Source organism: Symsagittifera roscoffensis, chromosome 3 (genome assembly GCF_963678635.1).
Source record: "Symsagittifera roscoffensis chromosome 3, txSymRosc1.1, whole genome shotgun sequence".
Classification (NCBI taxonomy): domain Eukaryota; kingdom Metazoa; phylum Xenacoelomorpha; order Acoela; family Convolutidae; genus Symsagittifera; species Symsagittifera roscoffensis.
Window position 1 is genome coordinate 80,093,521 of NC_087064.1, and position 21,343 is coordinate 80,114,863.

At 33.8% G+C, this 21,343-nt stretch overlaps 2 protein-coding genes across 4 annotated transcripts in view; one reads left to right on the forward strand and one right to left on the reverse strand.

Moving 5' to 3' along the window:
- LOC134841257 (metal cation symporter ZIP14-like) overlaps positions 1–21,343 on the forward strand; it is a 379,452-nt gene that overhangs the window by 125,682 nt on the left and 232,427 nt on the right. The window lies entirely within an intron of this gene.
- On the reverse strand, positions 656–20,940 carry LOC134841854 (uncharacterized). The gene is made up of 10 exons (XM_063857894.1): positions 20,899–20,940; positions 20,566–20,597; positions 20,013–20,182; positions 17,424–17,498; positions 16,753–16,897; positions 15,470–15,774; positions 9,797–9,897; positions 3,975–4,088; positions 1,581–1,700; positions 656–937 (listed from the first exon to the last, which is right to left on the reverse strand). The coding sequence occupies exons 1-10, from the start codon at positions 20,938–20,940 to the stop codon at positions 695–697; spliced, it is 1,347 nt and encodes a 448-aa protein (XP_063713964.1). The 3' UTR covers positions 656–694.

Below are 21,343 nucleotides of genomic sequence, written 5' to 3' on the forward strand. Positions count from 1 at the left end.
GAAATCAATATCTAGGGCATACTAAGATGAATTTAATCTAAAATTGTTTCAAGCAGGCAATATTATAAAAATAATTTAAGCTATTGCAGATGATTTAAATGTTATAGATGCTAATTTTTGAAGCTTTAGTTAATGCTTCCTTGGCAAAAATCAAAAAGGTACAAAAAATTTGATAGTTTTTCGCAAAGTTTTTTGAATTTTTTTTCATTTTCATTTTTCAACGAAAACTGCAGTCCAATATGACTATTTTCGCAGTGTTAAATTTTTATGTTTTGTTTCGTCTCAGAGAACCACGCAAAAAAACACAATTTTGAAAAAAATCAACTTCTCTTGTTAATGTGGTCAAAACATTTTTTCAATTTGCACAACAACTGTCTTCTCTTGGTTAAAATACTGGATTATATATTTATTATACACTAGGACAACAATTCTCCTTGACTACGCTGCTGATTGAAAATCGATAAAAACATTTTCCTTTTGAGAGTCTCAAATGTACTCTTAGATTACAAGAGTTCAATGAATGGATCGCACCTTCGGTGGACATTTTAACATGACAATTTTAAGATTAGTCTAATGAATAAATTTATTAAATTTAATCATTTCATATTGCTTGATAATTCCATGTTGATATTGCTTGATATTGCTTCCATGTAATTATACTCATTTTGTTTTCAGATTAACTAATTTTTGAGTTCTATTCCTCGTCTTCGCCTTTGACGAGTGCTTCGTATTTATTCAAAACTGCGAACGCATCATCATGCACAAGCACGAGAGCGAGACAAGTTGTCTTAACCACGTAGTCTCCTGGGCCCAGGATTTCATTGGCAGGCACTTCGACCTTCCACGTTTTGTTCCTCACCCTCTCCTCCCTAAGAACTTCGCCCTCCTCGTTCTCAGTTTGTTGTCTGTGTCTCCCTTTCTTGACCTTACCCATCACCTGAACATTAATGAGCACATTTTGCAAAGATGCTAATGGGACAAACTGAACAACCCTCGTCCCCTTAATTATCGCAAACAAATGGCCAGTGCGGACACTTATCTAGGCGTTTTCATACACAGTTTGTGTCGGTACAGGCCAGTGCAAACACGTGTATGTCTGTATAATTAGAGGCGAATTTAGGGAGGATTCGAAATCTTCTAAAGGCGCCAATATATACCAACCGCCAAAATATACTAATTTTGAAGGGAAGCGCGCGCAGAAAAACGCAAATTTGTTTGTCGAAATTTTCCAAAAAGTGCCTGAAAACGGCTGCGCAAAGTTTTAGGTCAAAATAGGGTCTTTAGAGTGTTCTAGAAGCGCTCAAAAAAGCAATGTGGTCGGTCGACCTAAAAAAAGGTCGACAAAATTTTCAAAAATCTGCCCCCCCCCCTCGAAAAATTCCTAGATCCGCCCCTGAGTCGTATGTTGATTTTACTCTCGGTTCAATATATTAAGGATGTTTTTGCGATGTATTTGAGATTTTTGATTACTCTGATTTTTAATTCTGATAGGCTAAGTTTCCTCTTTTTTATCATTCGGGCACCCTTATGAAAAAGAGTCTCAGTTTTCTGCGTTACCACTGCTAAAATATAGATTTTACCTTAGAGAATGCGCCCCTCTTAGCCATTGCGTATATATGTGGTTGAGCCGCTTTACTACCATCCCGTATTCTGTTTTTGATCACAAAATCCTGTGTCACCATCAGACTGTGTTCTTGTACCTATGAAAACAAAAACTAGATGTATCTTCAAAAGAATTTGGATTGGTAAATTTTTAAAAGTTAAAATATATGAGAGATACAGAAGCGGATTTAAGGAGGGGGGGGGGCGAACGCCTCTTCCCCCTTCAGGAGTTCGAACCCCTGCCAACCCAAAGGGCACCCCTTTGTACTACTTTGAGACATCCATTTTTGGTGACGGACCCTAAAATTTTTTTTAAGGCGCTTTTGGCCCCAATCTATACTAATTTCAAGGGGAGGGGGGGGGGGGCGCCGAAAAAACGCAATTTTTTGGTCGAAATTTTCCAAAAAGTGCATAAAAACGCCTTTTTGGCCTTAAAAAATTGCTTGCGGCGTAGAGAATTTTGTCAAATTAGAGTCTTTATAGTGATTTAAGAGAGCTCAGAATATCAATTTGGTCGATCTAAAAAAAACAGTCGACAAAACTTTCAAACTTTTTTTGATATCCCCCCTCGAGAAATTCCTAGATCCGCGCCTGGTGAGATGTATGATGAATGAGCCAATTGTTAAATTGTAATAATACATTCCAGTTTCCAGTTATTCCCATCAAATTTTTTGTATTTTATATATATATATATATACAAGAAAACTTTACCGAATAGCGTACATTCAAAGGAAAAAATGCATTGAAAGTTTTCTAGAAATTTTTTTCGTTACACAGAGCAAAGCTTGATTTTTTCAAAGTTCTAAAAAGTGCAAAAAAGAAAAAAAATAAGCCTCGAATAAGTAAAAAAAATTGTCTGGAAGTCGGATTCGAACCTACGACCTACTGCGATCTAGAGATTATGAGTTTCTCCCACTAACCACTCACCCACAGACACTTATTTAGTACGAAACACAGCCTGAAATAAAGTAGAGAGCAGATGCCATTCATTTTCCAATGCTACAGTGAAATTTCCAAATAAGTGAACACTTTCAATGAACTTTTTTCTATTGCAAATTCGATTAGAAAAAAGAAGTTTCGTACTAATAAACTAAAGCTTCAAAGCTCGCTAGTGTGGACAACGTTTTAGAAGTAGTGAATTTGTCATTTCAATAGTTGATTAACACTTAATCATGAAATAATTTCAAGTATTCTCATCAAAATCAGAAATTTGCTCAGTTAAAACTCAGTTTTTTAGGGTGGTTTTACAGCATTTCTTGGATATCCTGTTGAATCTTGCTCACGTTTTCGTTCCTAATGAAATTGAGAAATATGTTTTAGAAAAAGCGGTTGCGTTTCAATGAAAACTTGAAATTAATGCAATTTGGGAAAATTTGAAAACGTAAGTTTGCTATTTGAGAATTATGCTTTTTACGACGTTATCGATTGAACAAATCATTTTTTCAAAATAGAAGTCTTTCACGCTTTTTCATGGCATTTGCATTTTTCTAATTTGAGAGCAAATTTCTCTGCACTTAGCAAACTATTTTGAATTGAACTGAAGAATAAATTGAAAGTCAAACCGAAGAAAAATCAAGATTGAGCGTAAGCAATTTGTAAACCTTTTGGAACCAGTTCAAAGCAAGTATTTATTATATCCCATTATCTTCTTGATAGCTATCTCCGTAAAATACTTAGCACTAACCAATCAGTTCCAACCAGAAAAGTTTAAACCAGAAAAGAATAAATTTAACTTAGCAAACAACTGCTTTAAGTCGTTTCTAAGTCTCTTTCTTTATTCTAAACCTCGCAACAATATCAGTATACAAGAGATCTACGGAGACTAGGAAATATAAGAGTAAGACTAAAATGGTATTAGACTAAGAAGTTGCACGATCCTATCCGGCCGAAAATAAGATAGCGTGACGAACAGACGGTGTACCCTATCCAAAATTACTCTATGAGAAAGCCACCCCGGACTTAAACTCACTTTCTCTTGAAATTAAAACAACAAAAAAATCAAGATCATCAATGTCTTCACAAAGTTCATTGAAAATTAAATACGGTTGCTTCAAAAGTTATGATATTATTGGCCACAAAAAAGAATAAGCAAATCAAGTTAACATGACTTCTCCCATCAGAGCGCGTCGTTAATTTGTTCCAACTGTCCTTTAAGAGGAGTCACTCTTTTAGAAAAAAACTGGTAAGAGTGATACAAAAAAACCTTTTCAAATAAAAACTTTCCTGAAGATTTTGCGACAGTACCCCTATCACATGATTTCTTTTCCAGCTATTGAGATTTCAGCTTTTTGAAAGTTGTCAAGCTGCATAAATGTTCTAAAGTGGATGTGGTTAACAGTTAGATCGCGCAATTTGAACAAAAATACACGAACCCTGAGAGCCACTTGTCGCTGTATGGCGAGCACCAAATCCTTCTCCCGCTTTCTTTTCCCCTTCTCGTCAATGACACCAGCTGCATCCGCCTTCTGCTGCGCTATATTTTTCACCTAATTTAATTACTCAACACTAAAATAAGTGCCCCAATTCGAAGTTGTTCGGGAAGAAGCACAAAATCATGCAAGTAGTGCAAAGCAGTATCATGTCGAGGTTGTTCAAAAACCCTCGTTTTATTTCCCTCTTGTTGTACGCAGATGTACTTAATTTGATTTTTATGGTCCTTTTACATTTTCGTGGAAGTGTTTTAATTCTTAAGACCGTTTATCCACGGGAGAAAGGACCAAAACAAGAGCTGTACAACTCATCACGGCAAATCGCTGTTGTTTGCTTCTTAAGAAGTACATGCAATTTTTTTTGGTTATTTTTCTGGGCTGGGTACTGTTGCTTCACCATCAAGCAACGAGCACGGATCATGGTGGGCCTCGAACATCCGACCATTCGATTGAGAGGCGGAGACCTAACCACTTCACTACCACTCCCAAACTTCACCACCGCTCCCAATTCAACGAAGAAAAAAAATAGTAGACAAAAATAGTTTTGTTCACATCAGTGGATTCTAATTTAGTTCACTAACTTGTAGTTATTTTTCTGGTCATTTTCCAGATCTTGAAAATTTCGACTAAACTTATTCAAAGAAGCAGTAAGCAAAGTAAGAACTCAAGTAATTAAGTAAATTTTTATGTAACAGCTTTGTCGTCCTTCCTAGATTTCCAAGTAAACCAATCCCAATGATCGAACCCACTGAAATCTTGTTATTAGGTAATAACCTAAGTTTTTCTGTTTCGTATTTTCAAAAGGGAGAAAAATTTCCAAAAAACGCTCAAAAAGTTAAAGTTGCCTGCAGCGCAAAATATTTTTTGTGAAGTATGGCCACTCAAAACTAAAAACAAAATGTCAAATGGCAACTGACATAGAAAAAAACCGCATCGAAATTTCATGTGTAAAACGGAATAAATTGGATTTTCGTCTATTACAATTTTGTGTTGATATAATCGATTATGGTGCCCAATTTAGACAATTTAATGAAGTTTAGTCCTTTATGATTGGTTGTTATTGATTAAAAAAAAAATAAAATTCTATTCGAAGCGATTAAAGCCCAATTTAGTAACCAAAATAACCGTGTTTTTTTTTGTCCACGGAACCCATCAAAAACAATTTTTTTTGCAGATTTGAAATTTTTAATTAAAAGATTGGAATCAGAAGACCCCAAGTTTTGAAATTCTAGAACAATTTATAATTCACAATTTTTTTTTAAAGAAATCATTGAAGACGTCAAATTTCGGAAACTAGAAGTAATTAAAAAGTATTTTAAGCCCGAACAATTTTTAAAACATTACATTAAAAAAATGAAAAAAAATCATCTTGACCTGTATAAGAGTCTGGATTATCTTTATCAACTAGTAAAAAACGCAATTGATTTTGAGAAATATAGCCGGCATACAATTGAAAAAGAGTTGTTGAACGGAAGGAATCGGAAAAACTGTTTAGTTTTTTTGAGTTTCAAACTAGCAAGCACGTCTTATTATTCAATCGGCTCGCAGAGAGCAAGAAATCTTTGAAATACCTTACACGTATTTTAGCTTGAGCCGGGGTACACGAATGATAGTTGTGTCCAGGAAAAGCAAGTATGAAAGATGGTTTTCGCAAAAAATTGCGTGACCTTTAAAAACATTATTAAACAAGCGAACCTTAATTTTAAAAATTTGAAGCCCTAAAAAGTTCTCTTTAGGGAGTCATCTAAATTTAAGGGACCCAATTATCATAATTGTGCCCGAACCAGTCGCAAAATCTTTGTAAGCAAGCCATTCAAACTAGGAAATTTTTGAAAAATTTACAGCCCCAAGAAAGTTTCCAAACAGTAAGCTTATCTAATAAAACCATTCAAGCAATTTGATAGTCGATGATTTACTAATTTCGAAATTTGTTAAGTTTTTAAAGTGTGATATTTTGAGAATTTTTGAAAAAATCAGAAACACCGTCCTATCTCGGAAGCTAAAAAAAAATCGAGAAGACTTATTTGGAGGCAGAGTTTTCAAACCCTGAATTTACGCTGACAACACCCCATCATAAGTTGCTAACTTCAACTTTTGTGAAGTTCTTCAAATTTAAATATTTTGCAATATTTTCACAAAATCAGAAAAATTCCATATTTCGGAATAGCTAAAAAGTTTCGAGCAGTCATATTTGGAGGCAAGATTTGCAACTCTGAATGTTTCTTCACAGCATTCCATCAGAGAATTGCATATTTCAGAGGACAGGTGCAAACATGTTTGGAGGCAAGATTCGCAAACACTGCAACTCTAAGGTGAATCATAGAAACAACGTATATCAGAAACTACAAGGATTTGAGCAGGCATCTGTGCGAGCGAGATGTGCAATTCCTGAAATCTCCCTGACATTACCCCACTACAGGGGTGCTATTTTCACATTTTGTTATCCTTAATAAATTTAAGTTTTTAGGACATAACTTTCGGAAAATCATGAAAACGTCAAAGTTCGGAAGCAACAACTTTCAAGGCAAAATTTAACACCCCTGAAAATACCCTGAGAGGATCCTACCATACAATTGCTAATTTCAATTTTTGTGAAGTTTTCCAGTTTTAACTTTTTAGAACATTTTTCAAGAAGTCGTTGAAAACTTCAAGTCCCGAAAACTAGAAGAAATTGAGCACTCATACTTGGAGACAAGATTTGCAGCCCCCGAAAATACCATGACCGAACGCAACTACAGGGTTGGAAATTTGATTTTAATTGCAATGTTTTTCAGTTTAATTTTTATGGACGATTTTGAGGAAAAAAATCATAGAAACAACGTATATAAGAAACTACAAGGATTTGAGCAGGCATCTGTGCAAGCGAGATTTGCAATTCCTGAAATCTCCCTGACATTACCTCACTATAGGGGTGCTATTTTCACATTTTGTTATCCTTAATAAATTTAAACTTTTAGGACATAGCAAATCGAAGATTGGAAAAGAGTAATGAATGCAATTAAACACAAAAAAAATACTTACTTTGTTGAAAAAACCTCAGCTATCGAATTTCAAAGAAAAAAACTTGAAGCCCTTAAAGCTCTTTGAGTTTCTATAACGATTTGAGATTGGGGCTTTTTTGATAACAAAAACCCAACTTGAGAAAACAGGATCAACAGGTCTAGTTTTTATTCAATACCTTCATTACTCTTAATAAAATTAATTTAAATTGTGAAAAACTGAATCAATAGTTAGAATTTTTAGTCCGCTGAGAAATCTGAAACATAAAGTGAATCAACGCAAGGAAACAGAAGACAAACTGAACTTAACTTTGAAAACTTCAAAATTTCGAATTTCGAACTAAAACATATCAAGTCTTACAACTCTTTGATTTTCAAGAACAATTTATGATTGAAAATTTTTTGTTTAATATTTGACTCAAAACGAGAAAAAAACTCCATTTAGGTAAAAATTATTAATTGTGTCATCAACGACCCGGTCTAACTTGACAAATTTACAACTTAACTGATATTCTGTGAAAAGATTCAGGAGAATCTTTTCCCAGCCTCAAAATCAGAACAATTTCAAATTTAATGACATTTGAGACTGAGCAAATTGAAAATAAGAAGAAATTAACCTTCTTTTCTGCCACACTTTTATGTAACTAATTTTGACTAAACTATAAATGTAGACTGAATATAGTCCCAAAACGGCCGAATACAGACTACTCAATAAAAAAATTTGATCGTATTGGAGGGCAAAACAGACTATCGTAAATACCCACTTAGATTTCTGAAAAAAAAACGTCTGAACTGAAACTGATACCATTTCAAACAAGAGCCTTGCGTCTCCTATTATAGCCTTTTCTTCAGAAAAAACTACACCCATAATAGTTAAATGGGGTCAGAGCATCAAAAGCACAATTTTTTTGTTGTTAGGCTTGGGGAGCTATATTATAAAATCGAAAATTTTGAGACAATTTCAAGTTTTTGTAAGATCCAACCACGCGCTATATAACAGTTTATAATTATAATTTTAAAGAAAAACAAATCAAAATAAACAGTTTGATCCAGCGTAAGCATTTTCATTAGTTCATTGAAATGCTCATGTTTTTATAAACATGAATTTTAAAGCTGGAAGGAAAATACTAGAGCTTAAAACGATACCAATTTTATCTGATGAGAGTTACCTGGACAATTTAATTTACCTCAGTTCAATTGTGAATGAGCCTTAAGCCGGATTAATTTTTTGTTTGCGCTACGCGTTTGAAAAAAGGCACTCAAAACGGACGTTTTTAAACCTGCAAATCTTAATGAAAACAATCTAATGTGAATTTTTTTTTCTTTTGAAATTTTAGCTCAGGACTTCACTATCATTCAGCATGGTTCAAAAAATTTCCTCCAAATTTAGTCGTAAGAAAGTTCAAATTTGTAGAGAGGAAAAACCTAACAAAAAGCACAAAAAAGTTTTCATACTGAACTGTCGAATTTGTTCGTTGATAGTTTTTCATGTCGCTGAGAGAGCTAATTTTTTCGATTATTTAAAAAATGTTTCCCTTCAATTAAAAAATTTCAAAACAATATTTAAATTATTTAGTGTAGAAAATTTCAATTGTGTAAAAAAGGGTTAAAAAGTATTGCATTTTCGAAAATTTTGTCGACATTTTTTATAGGTCGGCCAATTTGATTTTCCGAGCCCGGGCTCTCCCAAAGTTCTAAAAGTCCCTGGTTTGGCCACAGTTTCTGCGCCGCAGGCAATTTGTTTTAAAAAAACAGTCCAAAAAAGAATTTTGAGTACTTTTTGGAAATTTTTGCCGAAAAAATCGAGCGCTCCCCCCCCCCCCCCCTCAAAATTAGTATATATTGGCGCCAAAGGCGGCTAGAGAAAAAATTTGGGGTCCGTCAGCCAAAAATGGATATCTCAAAATAGTTCAAAGGGGGGAAATTTTAGACCCGAAAAAGGCTGGCGGGTCCTTGAAAACAAAAACTGATTTTTTCCAGGATGGTCGAGCTTTGTTAATTTGATCTCTGTCCATTAAAAATTTCATCTTAAATTTTTAGCAAAGTTTGTCATTGTTCTTTTGAAAGATTGCCCGTGGTCCTTAGGAATTTTAGAGAGTCTAAGCTTACTTGAGTTGACGTTAAATTTTGTCCTCAATTTTTTTAACTCCAAATAACCGGTTTTCAATTTTAAGAGAAAATTCATGTAAATTTAGCAGAAAACTACGTCAGAATGAATCTTACATTTAACAAAAAGTTTTCAATGTGGATGCAAATAGTACAAAAAAATGAAAACCAGTAGAGAAAAAAATAACAAAAAGCAAGCATAAAATGGAAAAGTGTCAATGAATTCAAGAAGACCAGAAAATTAGGCTTGTTTTTATAAAAACTTACGGTTTTGGATTTTTTAATCAAAAAAATTACCCTAATTTTTATGTGGCACATTTTTTTTTGATAAAATTAACTCTATGTGAGAAAATGGATCAAAATTTATTTTTATTCCGCTCGACTTCTGAAAACTAAAACCCATTTTCGAAATAGAGGGCTACTTTTAGAGTTCATACTTTTTTGTGCCATTAGCATAGTCTTAACTGAAAGAGCATAGTTTGCCTTTCATTTAGCGAAAGATTTTGAATTGAGCTTAAAACTGGAAATCGGAAAATATTAAAATCGGGAAGTAATTAGAGACAATATTTTGTTAAAAATATAGATAATTTTTTTAGTATGCTTAACTTGTTTTAGGCAAAACTAATTGATCATGAAAGTTGTGATTTTGAAAAATAATACCTCTAATAATTTCTCGCTCAGCGTAGGAAACTTCATGACTTGGATAAGAAATGCGCGGTACATGTCTCTCTTCTCCTCTGCATTCATCAGGAGGGGCGTGTCTGAAAATGAGGTAAGAATCAAATGGAAACAAAAAAAAACATAGATAAGAAACAGTTGGAATAGCAACTGACTCTGGTTGACCAAAAATGCTAGTCACACAATTTTCATATATGGAAAAATGCTAATCATACACTTTTCATGTAATTCCATTCGTACAGAAAATTGAATGAAAGGTCTATGATTAGTATTTTTTCATATATGGAAATTGTATGACTAGCATTTTTCCATAAACCAAAAATATTGATCTTTTACATTTTAATTTAAACCGAACACAAATGAAATAACCCTTGGTTACTCAACTGTAGTAACCAAAGGTTTGGCCATCTCGCATTAAGAATGCATTGAAAACAGCCTGAAACGTTTTAATTCTGTCTCACACAAATAATATAACGAAAGTAACAAACTTTTAAATTTTGACAAAAATTTTCAAAGACGATTAATCTAAAATTTGAGCTTTTTGATTACCAGATATTGATCAAGGCATACAAAAAGATGCCATACAAAAAAAGAGGAGTTTTAAGCGTTTTTGAAAAAAGTTGTGAAGAGAAAAGCTAAAAAATCCAATATCAGTATATCTAGGACTACGTTATACACACAAAAAATTAAATTTTTGCATGCAAATTTTTTCTTCAAAATTTTTTTGCTGAATACGAAAATCAATTTGCGGTTGAAAAAAAACACAAAAAAGTTTTGGGGCAATTTCAAAAATACTTTGAAAAGTTTTTGTCGTCGCCATCAAAAAATGTTAGTCATATATGGAAATTGTATGATTAGCATTTTTTTGACAAAAGTTTTTCTTTTTTCTTTAGTACGATACACCGAATTTTACGCCAAAACAAAAGAAAAATTTTTTCGAAAACTCAATGACACCATCATAGCAAAATGTATGAAATTTGTATGACTAATATTTTTCATAGACTTAGTTTATGGAATTGTATGATTAGCATTTTTGGTCTATGGAGGTCAACCCGGTGATTCATTATCATATAATTTTTGATTATGATATTGCTAATTGCGTTTCTGGTTAAAATATGACACGTTAAACAAACGCTCAAAAAATATATCAATAGTTATTTCAAAATACATATTCCTATGCGGGGAAATTATAAATGAGCCTCGAGTTCCTAGAAAAATGATTGGCAGTTTATTACTGCCGTTTCGATACATCGAAGTTTCCATGGTCAAAATTTATCAAAACTTAGGTTATTACCGCTCCATAAACCTTAAAAGACAGTCGGAACATTCAAGGCTTCGCCCTAATACAAGCAGTCTTGTTGATCTGTCTTTCGATACGAAAGTAACGGAATATTTGTGCTCGGGGTGGGTTTTTTTTCTTCAGACAAATTTCGACTTTTTAACTAGCCATTTTTGGCGGATTTTTTTTATATCAGTCGAAAAGTATTGTTGTCTTGAGCTCAAATTTGAAAAAAAAATTTCACCTGTGAATATTTTTCATAAAGATATGGGGGTTTAATGATTGCCATTTTGGCCAATTTGGGACAATTAACGCGCGATATATTTCGCGCTATTAACGCGTAAGCGGAGAGTTAATCCGTCCTAAAATTGTTCCAAATTGGTTGAAAGAAACTTATTCGCCAGAATTGATTTGTTACAAGGAGCGAAATCTATCCTTTTGTACTTTAAGTGGCGTGTGGGGGGATAGTTTTCAATGAAAAAATTTCAAATTTTCCAAAAAAAAAAATTTCATTTAAATTTTATGTTGTTTATGTTCCCGCATTGGATTTTCATGAATAAAAATCGATTATAATTGAGTTTCCTTGTCAGTGTCCACAAAAATGAAAACAAATCGATTATAATCAATTAAAAATGGATTATAATATTACTAATTTTCGAGGAAACAAAATCTTTTTTCATCCATTATAATCAATTTTTTTTTCACTTTTGTGGACACTGACAATGAAACTAAATTATATTTTTTTTCCACTTTACTGAGATGCGAATTTCAACGCATATAAAGTCTTTTCTACGTTTTAAATTTAAGTTGATTACGTTGATTACTTGTTGTTAAATTGAATTTTTTTCTTTCTAACTTTAATTTTTTTGTTACTTTTTATATTACTCAACATTTTCCCCCCTACGTTTGCCGATTTACAACAAACCCCCTCTCGCCCCCACCCCCAACGTAACGCATCCGGCGAAAACTTAAAACAACATGAAAAAAAAATAGTTTTACAAATTTTTTATCGTAAACGTGGATGAGCGAACATACAAGCAGATTCTTTCAGGTTAGATGACTTGCGCGGCATTTTTCGGTTCGTTATTCGAGCTTTTACAGCTCACAATAAAATTTTTGTTTCGCTAAATTCAACATTCATGGCCCGTTACTATAGGTCTGATCTTGTTTTATATCATGCGATTAAGCGGAATATAGATTATCATTTCACATTACTCACTAAAATTTTTTTGGGGCAGAGCTGACCGAACTGTGAAAAATTTATAATACACAGAGGCGGAGCTGAAATTTGCAAAACAGCAAGAAAATGGCAACAGTAGCTACTAAAATATGTCCCAAAAGAAACAAAAAAAGTTACTAAAAAACCCCGAAACAAAAAACGTCAGGAAAAAGTGATGCCAAAGTCACTGCTTTTGCATTTGCGACAGCTTTTAAGTGTTTGTAAGTGGTTAGATCGAAATCATGTAACTTGCTAAATGAAACCTGAAAACTGGTGTCCTAAAAGATAAGCATTGCCAGCATAGAATTGACAATGCTCAATTTCGGTCAATGACTCGGAAAAGAGTCAGTGAAAGCAATCAAAAATCAAGGACATATTTTTCGAAAAAAATCTCAGTTTTAGAGTTTTAAAGAAAATAAGTGAAGACCTTCAAGCTCTTCAATTTTATGAAAAAATTTATGATTGACCCACCATTTTGAAAAAATCGACCTATATTGGGAAAACTGGATCAATTGATTTTTTTTTATTTCGCTAGTAAGCCTAATAATTAACATCCATTTCTGATACTAGAAGTTTTCTGTGAATTTTGCTGTTCGATAGTGGAGTTTAAAATTCTTTGAAATTCAGTTTTTGGGAAAATTTAGCATTGACGTACTGCAATGAAACTTACATGGTGAACTCGTAACAGTTTTGAAAAGATTTCTTCTTCCTCAACCTTTTATGGTAACATTACGCGTTCAGCCATAGTTACAATTTAAAAATTATTACGAGGCCAAACTGGCACTCACTTTGTTGTATGCAGGTCACTGAAATCTAGAGACAAGTCTTTATACGAGGCGAAATTTTGTGGGAACGAAAGAACAAAGATCAAAGAAAACGAAAAAACAAAAGAACTTTTTGCTGAATCCAATTTCAATTCACACAATACTCAGTTTTATATTGAAATCTAACAGATATTGGGGTATATCAAAAGATGAAGAAATTGGGAAAAAAAGAAAGTTGATTGCAAAAAAAAATTATCTGAACTAAAAAAAATCGAAAGTCAAACCAGTCAAAAAATAAATATAAGCGTGAACCAATCTTGAGGTTTTTTCGAACAAAAAAGTTAAAAGAAGAGTAATGAGCTCAAGGAAACTGAAAAAAACTGACGTGTTTTTCAAAAATCTTAAACTTTTGAATTTCGAATAAGAAAAATATATGGCCTTAAAGCACTTTGTATTTGTAGAACAATGGACATTTTTTTGTTAAATTAGCCCAATTTGAGAAAACTGGATTAATATGTATTACTTTTATTTTGCTGGAGAATCTGATAATTATGCTAGAGAAAAAAGTAACGCAACTAGAAAAAAAAACACTAAATGAGAGAAAGTTTGTGAAAAGTCAAAACAAATTGGTTACTATTTTGTTAGTTTTGCCCATGGATAGTGATATACCTAGTTTTTTATCCATAACGTCAAACAAATTTTGAGAAAATTAAAAACAACTAAAATAAGCTCATTTCTGAAAGCTTTTATTGATAAATGTTTAGCAGTTTTTGCAAAATTTTCAGAGCAGAGTGACAAAAACGTGACATGAACTTGCATTTCTCAAATAACGAAATGAAAATTATCTGTACTTACTAGTTTTTTTCTGGATCGAAATCTACAAATTTTGTTCCATTGATAAAGGGGCTTACCGTTTGTCAGATTTCAATTTTTTTCTGTTACAATTTACGAGTCAGGCAAAATTATATTTCTAACGTTTTGTTTTCACACAAGGAATGAAACAATTTTATGTTGACCAGGTTTCATAGGGAATTTTTATTATTTTTTTAGCGTTATTCATAGCGTTATTTTTTTCTCCAGTATAATTTCAATTTTCAAAATTAGATGATGATCACGTTTTTCTTGACCTTTAAACTATTGCTGTTCGATACTATAGTTTGCCTTCCTTTTAACAGAAAAAAAATGCACTGAACTTAAAAAGAAGTCACAATTCAAACCGCGGAAAAAATCAAAACTGAGCGTGAACAACGATTAAGACTTTTTCCTGAAAAAAAATCAGCAAGATCTATAAAAGAGTCTTCAATACGTTTATTGTTCCGAATTTCGATACGAAAGTAACGGAATATTTGTGCTCGGGGTGAGTTTTTTTTCTTCACACAAATTTCGACTTTTTAACTAGCCATTTTTGACCCTATTTTTTTATTTCATTCAAAAGATATGGTTGTCTTGAGCTTAATTTTAAAAAGATATTTCACCTGTGATATGAAAGTTATGGGGGTTTAAAGATTGCCATTTTGGCCATTTGGGACAATTAACGCGCGATATGTTTCGCGCTAGTAACGCGTAAGTGGAGAATTAATCCGTCCTAGAAATCGTTCTAAATTGGTTGAAGGAAGCTTATTTGCCAAAGTTATTTGTTAATGGGAGCGGAATCTATCACGTTGTACGTTATATGTTGTGTGGGGGGATGATTTCCACAAAAATCTCAATTAAAAAAAAATCATTTTCTTTTATTACATTCAATTTGTTTCATGTTTTTACTGCTCCATAGACCTCAAAGGCAATCAGAACATTTAAGGCTTCGCCCTGATACGAGCAGTTTTGTTGTTCCGACTTTCGATACGAAAGTAACGGAATATTTGTGCTCAAGGTGGGTTTTTTTTTTCTTCATACAAATTTCGACTTTTTAACTAGCCATTTTTGACGGAATTTTATTTATATCATTCGAAATCCATTGTAGTCCTGAGCTTAAATTTGAATAGATATTTCACCTGTGATCATTTTTTGTAAAGTTATGAGGGTTTAAAGATTGACATTTTGGCCATTTTGACCAATTTGGGTCAATTAACGCGCGATATAATTCGCGCTATTAACGCGTAAGCGGAGATTTAATCCGTCATAGAAAGCGTTCCAAATTGGTTGAAAGAAGCCATAATTGTTTTGTTGCAAGGAGCGAAATCTATTGTTTTGTACTTTATGTGGCGTGTGCGTGGATGATTTTCATAGAAAAATTTTCAAATTTTAGAAAAAAAAGTTTTTCATTTTATTTTGTTTCATTTAATTTTTTTAATGTTGTTTATGTTATTACTGCTCCATAAAGGTGAAAAGGCAATCGGAACTTTTAGGGCTTCGCCCTGATACGAGCAGTCTTGTTTGGAATTCGATTCGCTTACCGTTGAATAGATCGTCGATGACGTATCCGTTTGAGAAGTTATATCCGAGAATACAATATCTCTCAATCTTTTGAGGCGTGTCTTCCTTCAGCTCCGTGTCCACCAATTCATTCAGTGCCATTTTGTCATCTATGTCCTTGGCATTCTTCACATCATCCATGGTCAGTTTGTCCTTTCCTTCTGTGTCACTTCTGGGAAAGGGCAGGTGTTGCATCTCCTCTTTCAGTCGTTTGGTCATCTGCATGAAGTTGTTTTTGGAGTTGATGTTGAAAGTGAAAAGTGATGACATGTCGCCCATCACATTACTAGAACACACATCAGGTGTAATTTAACATATTATCGTGACTTATACCTACTAAACATAGCCAACTGACAGTTGAAAAAGAGTTATGAGAGCAAGGAAACTGAAAAAAAAACTTTTGAAAATCGAAGAAAAAAAAGATGGCCTTGAAGCTCTTTGAGTTTGTAGAAAAATTTACGATGGACACTTTTCTGTTAAAATAACCCATTTGAGAAAAACTGGATCAATAAGCAAAACTTTTATTTCGCTGGGAAATCTGATAATTAATTTCCAATTTCGAAATTAGAAGTCGATCACGTTTTTCGTGACCTTTACTCTTTTGCTGTTCGATAGTGGAGTTTGCCTTCCTTTTAATAATAGAAATGCACTGAATTTAAAAAGAAATCACAAGTCAAACCGCGAAAAATTAAATTGAGCGTGAACAAATTTTAAGCCAAATTCCTGAGAAAAAAGTCAGCAAGATCTCACTATTAAGAGTAATTCACTACGTTCATTACTCTTAATAGTAAAAATATTTGACAAGGAGTTGATGCAGATCCGCTCCCAACGATTAACAGTTCCGTTGAACGTTTTACTAAAACATGATCTAGACTCCTGCATTTCATTCAAAAATGTAAGATTGTTACTTTTTGGGTTATTGAGTTTTTCCTATGATAGATCCTTCGCCATGTATCAAAGATGGCTCTTTGTCATTATAACTGCAAGCAACAACAAACTATTGTAGATCCAACATAGCAGTATTTTTTCATTATGGGGGCCTAATTTGCTATTTGGAGCAATAACGTAAAGAGCCTAAAAATTGTAGCCCAATCACAACAGCAGTTTTGAAAAGGAGGGACTTAATGGGACAGAGTCCAGAAGTTATACTCCCACAACAGAAAGAATCGTCTTTGAATGATGAAGTGCGTGTGTGTGTGCGTGGGGGGGGGGGGGGGGGAGGGGCTATAATGGGATAGAGGTTGGGTTATTTGCTACCATGTACCTGTAGAACATCTTGCTGCCTATGGACATGAGGATGGTGAGTATCATCTCATAGTAGGTGGTCGAGTACATGTCTCCATACCCCACTGTCGTCGTCATCACTATCACGTAGTGCAGAATGCCCTGGTAGATCAGCAGACGCGCATCTATAATCACAGGTAGATACAAGCATCACAGTTTAGTATTCCGATCACGTAAGTTGGAAAAACAAGGTAGAGTTTGGATGAGTTCGGTAGTGCTTTTTTAAGCAACAGGAAACATTTACATACTTGAATTGAAAGACTAACTCAATTTTGGGAAATTAAAAACAATTTGTAATTACATGAATTGGTGGCTCCCATGGCTGTCATCTTTAAAAAAAAATTTCACGTCAAACTTTTAAATTCGGTTCATTAAAACAATTTATAGAAGCATACAAGAAACCGCTTCCAAAAAAAGTCGACGCAAAGCCAAAAATTCAGAACTATAAGGCTTCGACTTCCAAAAGAGTTTTTTCTATGCACAAGTTTTTATGATTTGTTCTAGGAGTTCGAGATAGAAAAACGGTTTGAAATTTTTTGTTTTCGACCAATTCAGAGAAGCTGAAATTTGATAGTCAGTCAAACTCAGATACAAGTAGAGACAAAAATAATTCAATTGATTCGCTCTATTAGGCCAAAAATACAAACTTACTTTCCTTCTCCTCACCATTGGTCACAAGGAAAGGGTAGTTTGTCTGAGTTCCAATCATCGTATCCATGGAACACACTGAAACAAAATCCATCATATTGAAACTGGCGCATGCCGAGCAGCACGCGACATCACTATTACAGCTGTATAATTTACAGCAGCACGCGACATCACTATTACTAATTTTTCGATTCGTATTTCTGATCATTACGAGGCCCAACTGTGCACTGGATAGGCGCAAAATTTTGTGTGTGTAGGTCTCTGGAACCCAGAGACAAGTCTTTAAACTTGTTACATTATTGTCGGAAAACGAAAGAACAAAGAAAGAACAAAGAGCGCGTCCTTGTTGCGGGATCCGCTTCCAATTTGCAAAAATTGTGTTTTTTGGACAAAATTGTTTCAATGAAACAAGTGTCAAAAATCGACAAAATGGTCAATGAACTCATGTAAACCAAAAATGATTGATTTCCTTTGAAAATATTTCAAATTTTGAACGTCCAAAAAAATACATCACATCAAAACTTTTTCAATTTCAGAAATTTTTTATGCTGATTACTTCTTTCAAAAAAGCTAACTTAATTAAAAATATTTCCTTAAGTAAAGAACTAAAACGCTGATGAAACAACTTCACACTCAAGACAATTGTTATTGCTTCTGGCACCAATCAACAAAAAAAATTTTACCTCTTATTTAACGTTCTAAGTTTTTTACTAGTAAAATTAACTATGTCTAACAAAAATCTAAAAATCACGCAAACCAGAATATAAATCATCTTTAAGAAAGTTGATAAGCAACTAAAATATTTCAGAATTGATTCCATTCCTGAATTTGAACTTTTTTGTTTTCAGCTTTCGCTTACTTAAGCCGCAGCGGAAAAATGTAAATCTTTAAATCTAAATTATTAAAAACAAAAAAATCTTTTAAGTTTTTTGTATCAGTTGCTGTTTGCAATTGAAGAACCTGATTTGCTCTTTTTTTAAACAAAATCATTTGAATAGAGCTTAACAAGAAACAAGACTGCTCTGCTTGTACAATACAGCAAAGGCTTGAAAGTTCCGACTGCTTTTTAAAGCTGACGAAAACGTTTTTGCTTAAAAATTGATGAAGTAATCAAATCACAAAATGGAAAAAATGAGCGGTTATTTGTTTTTGAATTTCTTTAATCCCCAACACGCTAAGTAAAATACTAAGTTATGGATTTAGCATCTCATTTTATATTAATAGAATCAAATTAATGGTCTAATTTCAATTTGGATTGATTTAATGTTAATTCCCCTAACTTTACAAAAAGTGAACATAGCCAAAATACAGTTGGAAAAAGTCAAAGAATGCAAGTAACGAAAAAAATATACTGATTTGCTTTTTAAAAATCTCAATTTTTGTGTTTTGAAGAAAAAAATAGATGGCATTGAAGCTCTTTGAATTTCTAGAACAATTTATCATTGAGAAACCTTTATCAAATTCTCCAATTTGAGAAACCTGAATCAATACGTTAAATTTTTATTTCAAAATTAGAGATTTAGAAAGTTTGAGCCTGAACAAAAGGTACATTTTTCCTGAAAAAAAAACTTAGCCAACAGACAGTTGGAAAAAAACTTAGCCAACAGAAAGTTGGAAAAAAGTCAATAGTTGCAAAAACACCGAAAAAAAAACTGATTAAAAAAATTCAACTTTCAAATTTCAAAGAAACAAAAATTATATGGCCTTAGGGCACTTTGAATTTCAAGAAACGTTTTGACAAAACGAGAAATATGGAGTAATTGGTAATGAAAATTGGCATTTTTCCAGTCCACCTCTCTTACATTCAATTTTGAAAAGCTTTTTAACGTTGTCATTATGCAATGAAATTTAGCGTGGCGAACAAATCGACAACTATGAACAGATTTGTTCTTCAATTTGAGAAAACTGGAAAAATTGGTTTAAAAAAATTGGCTCTTTTTCAATTTGAGAAAGATCTGAACTAATTTACGATGGAAAGTCTAAAAATGATTATCACTTTCGAAATAAAAGAAAGAATCTAAGCCAAACCATGAAACTTTTTTTTTTAAATTTAAAGTTCAGAAGACTTAAAAACCATTTCAATTGTACATTGATGACGATGGTCGATAATGTTGGCTGCAGAGACTCGGCGCAAATTACTTAACACTAACAATCAGGGGCGGATTTAGGATTTTCTCGAGGGGAGCGGCGTATTTTCAAAAATTTTGTTGACTTTTTTTTAGGTCGACCGAATTGATTTTCCGAGCTCTCCCAAAGCATTAAAAAGACTCTGTTTTGGTCAAAAAGTCTGTGCCGCAGGCAAAATTTTGAAAAACAGGCCAAAAAAGGCATTTTTAGGCACTTTTTAGAAAAATTTGACCAAAAAAATTGTGTTTTTTTGGCGCGCGCTCCCCCTTAAAGTAAGTATAAATTGGCGCCAAAGGCGTCTTTAGAAAAATTTTAGGGTCCGTCACCAAATATGGATATTTCCAAATAGTACAAAGGGGGACCCCTTTGGGTCGGCAGGGGGTCGAATCCCTGAGGGGAAGAGGGCACCGCCCCCCTCCCCCCCCCCCTTAATCCGCCCCTGCTAACAATAGATTAGTTTTTAACCTTTAAGCCAGGTGAAGCAAGTGATGAACATCCAGGAGATGGTCATCCAGTGGGTGTACACAGCCACATTCAGCACAGTCCACACCAGACTGAGGATGGTACTCTTCGAAAGAAACATCTTCAGGCCATAGTCTAAATCCTTCACTATCCGAAACAGGATCCAACACACTCTAGAACAAACAATGAAACAAAAAACTTTCAGTTGTTAGTGCAAAAATTCCACCAGCCTTTTTTTAATTATCGGTTAAATTTTTCTATGTTAATTCCGCAACGGCGTTCAGACAATTCGGCCAAAGACAATTCACCCAATTTGAAATTCAGACAATTCAGCCAAAAATATACAGACAATTCAGCCAGTTTTACTAGATTGTTAGCTAGATTCAAAAGAAAAAATCGATAACCGGCTCTAAATTTCGTTGAGTCCTATCCTCTGTTGGCAAGCTCGCAACACGTTGGCGCGACTGCGGCGGTCACTATTATTGGCTGAATTGTGGTTTTCATCGTATACAGGTGGACTAAACCCTAATATGTTAGCTGATCTGTGTTATTCTACCTGAACAGGAATCCGTATATGAGCACGAGGATCTGGTAGATCAGAAAGGATTCTTGACTCCTATCACCAGGCTCAGTGTACGTTTGAATGATTTCAACTGAAACACAAAAGCGCCAAAAGAAGTTTCAGCCATTTTCTTATCTGGTAAAAGTGGCTGTAAGTTTCTAGCTATCGCTAATCCATAGCATCGGAAACCTGTAAGATCTAGCAGAAAATTCAACGTGAATTAAGCATTCTCTGCAGTATTCGGGAGTTGTTACACAGAACAAATTAGGAGCCAAAACCGATGCCAAGCCTTTTTCTAATTTATGGAAGAATCTTGAAATAACTCACTTGGAACACAGCTGATGGCTTGCACGATGTATCTGAAAGCATTAGCACACGGACTTTTGGCAACGAAATAAGGTTCCACCAAGATCAGTTCGAAAAACAGGTATATACAGCAGCACAATGTGATGATGTTGATCCACAATTCCCGTCCATTTAGCACAAAATGCAGCGGTGACACAATTAGCAGAAAAGCGCAGACGAACTTGGTGAGGATGAGGAGCCAAAACATGTTTCGGCTGTTTGAACGAATCACCTGGAACTTGCTTCGCTTCTCTTCGCCTGAAAATTATAACTCTGAGGTTGCAAGATAAAAACAATAAGAAGAATTTGTGGCCGAAAAACACAGAAGTTCATAAAATGACACTCCAGTAAAATTATAACTGCGAGGGAGATCACTATAGGATCTGCAGATCCGTTTTCAGGTGTGTCTAAGAGGAAAAATGAGTTC

What these genes read in the sequence shown, in the direction of transcription:
- LOC134841854 (XM_063857894.1), bottom strand. Translation starts at nt 20,940, where the DNA reads ATGCTTTCAGATACATCGTGCAAGCCATCAGCTGTGTTCCAA. An exon ending in GGCAGCAAGATGTTCTACAG is followed by an intron (nt 15,775 to 16,752) that starts GTACATGGTAGC and finishes TGTGTGTTCTAG; the next exon opens with TAATGTGATGGGCGACATGT. An exon ending in AGCGACAAGTGGCTCTCAGG is followed by an intron (nt 1,701 to 3,974) that starts GTTCGTGTATTT and finishes TTGTTTTCATAG; the next exon opens with GTACAAGAACACAGTCTGAT.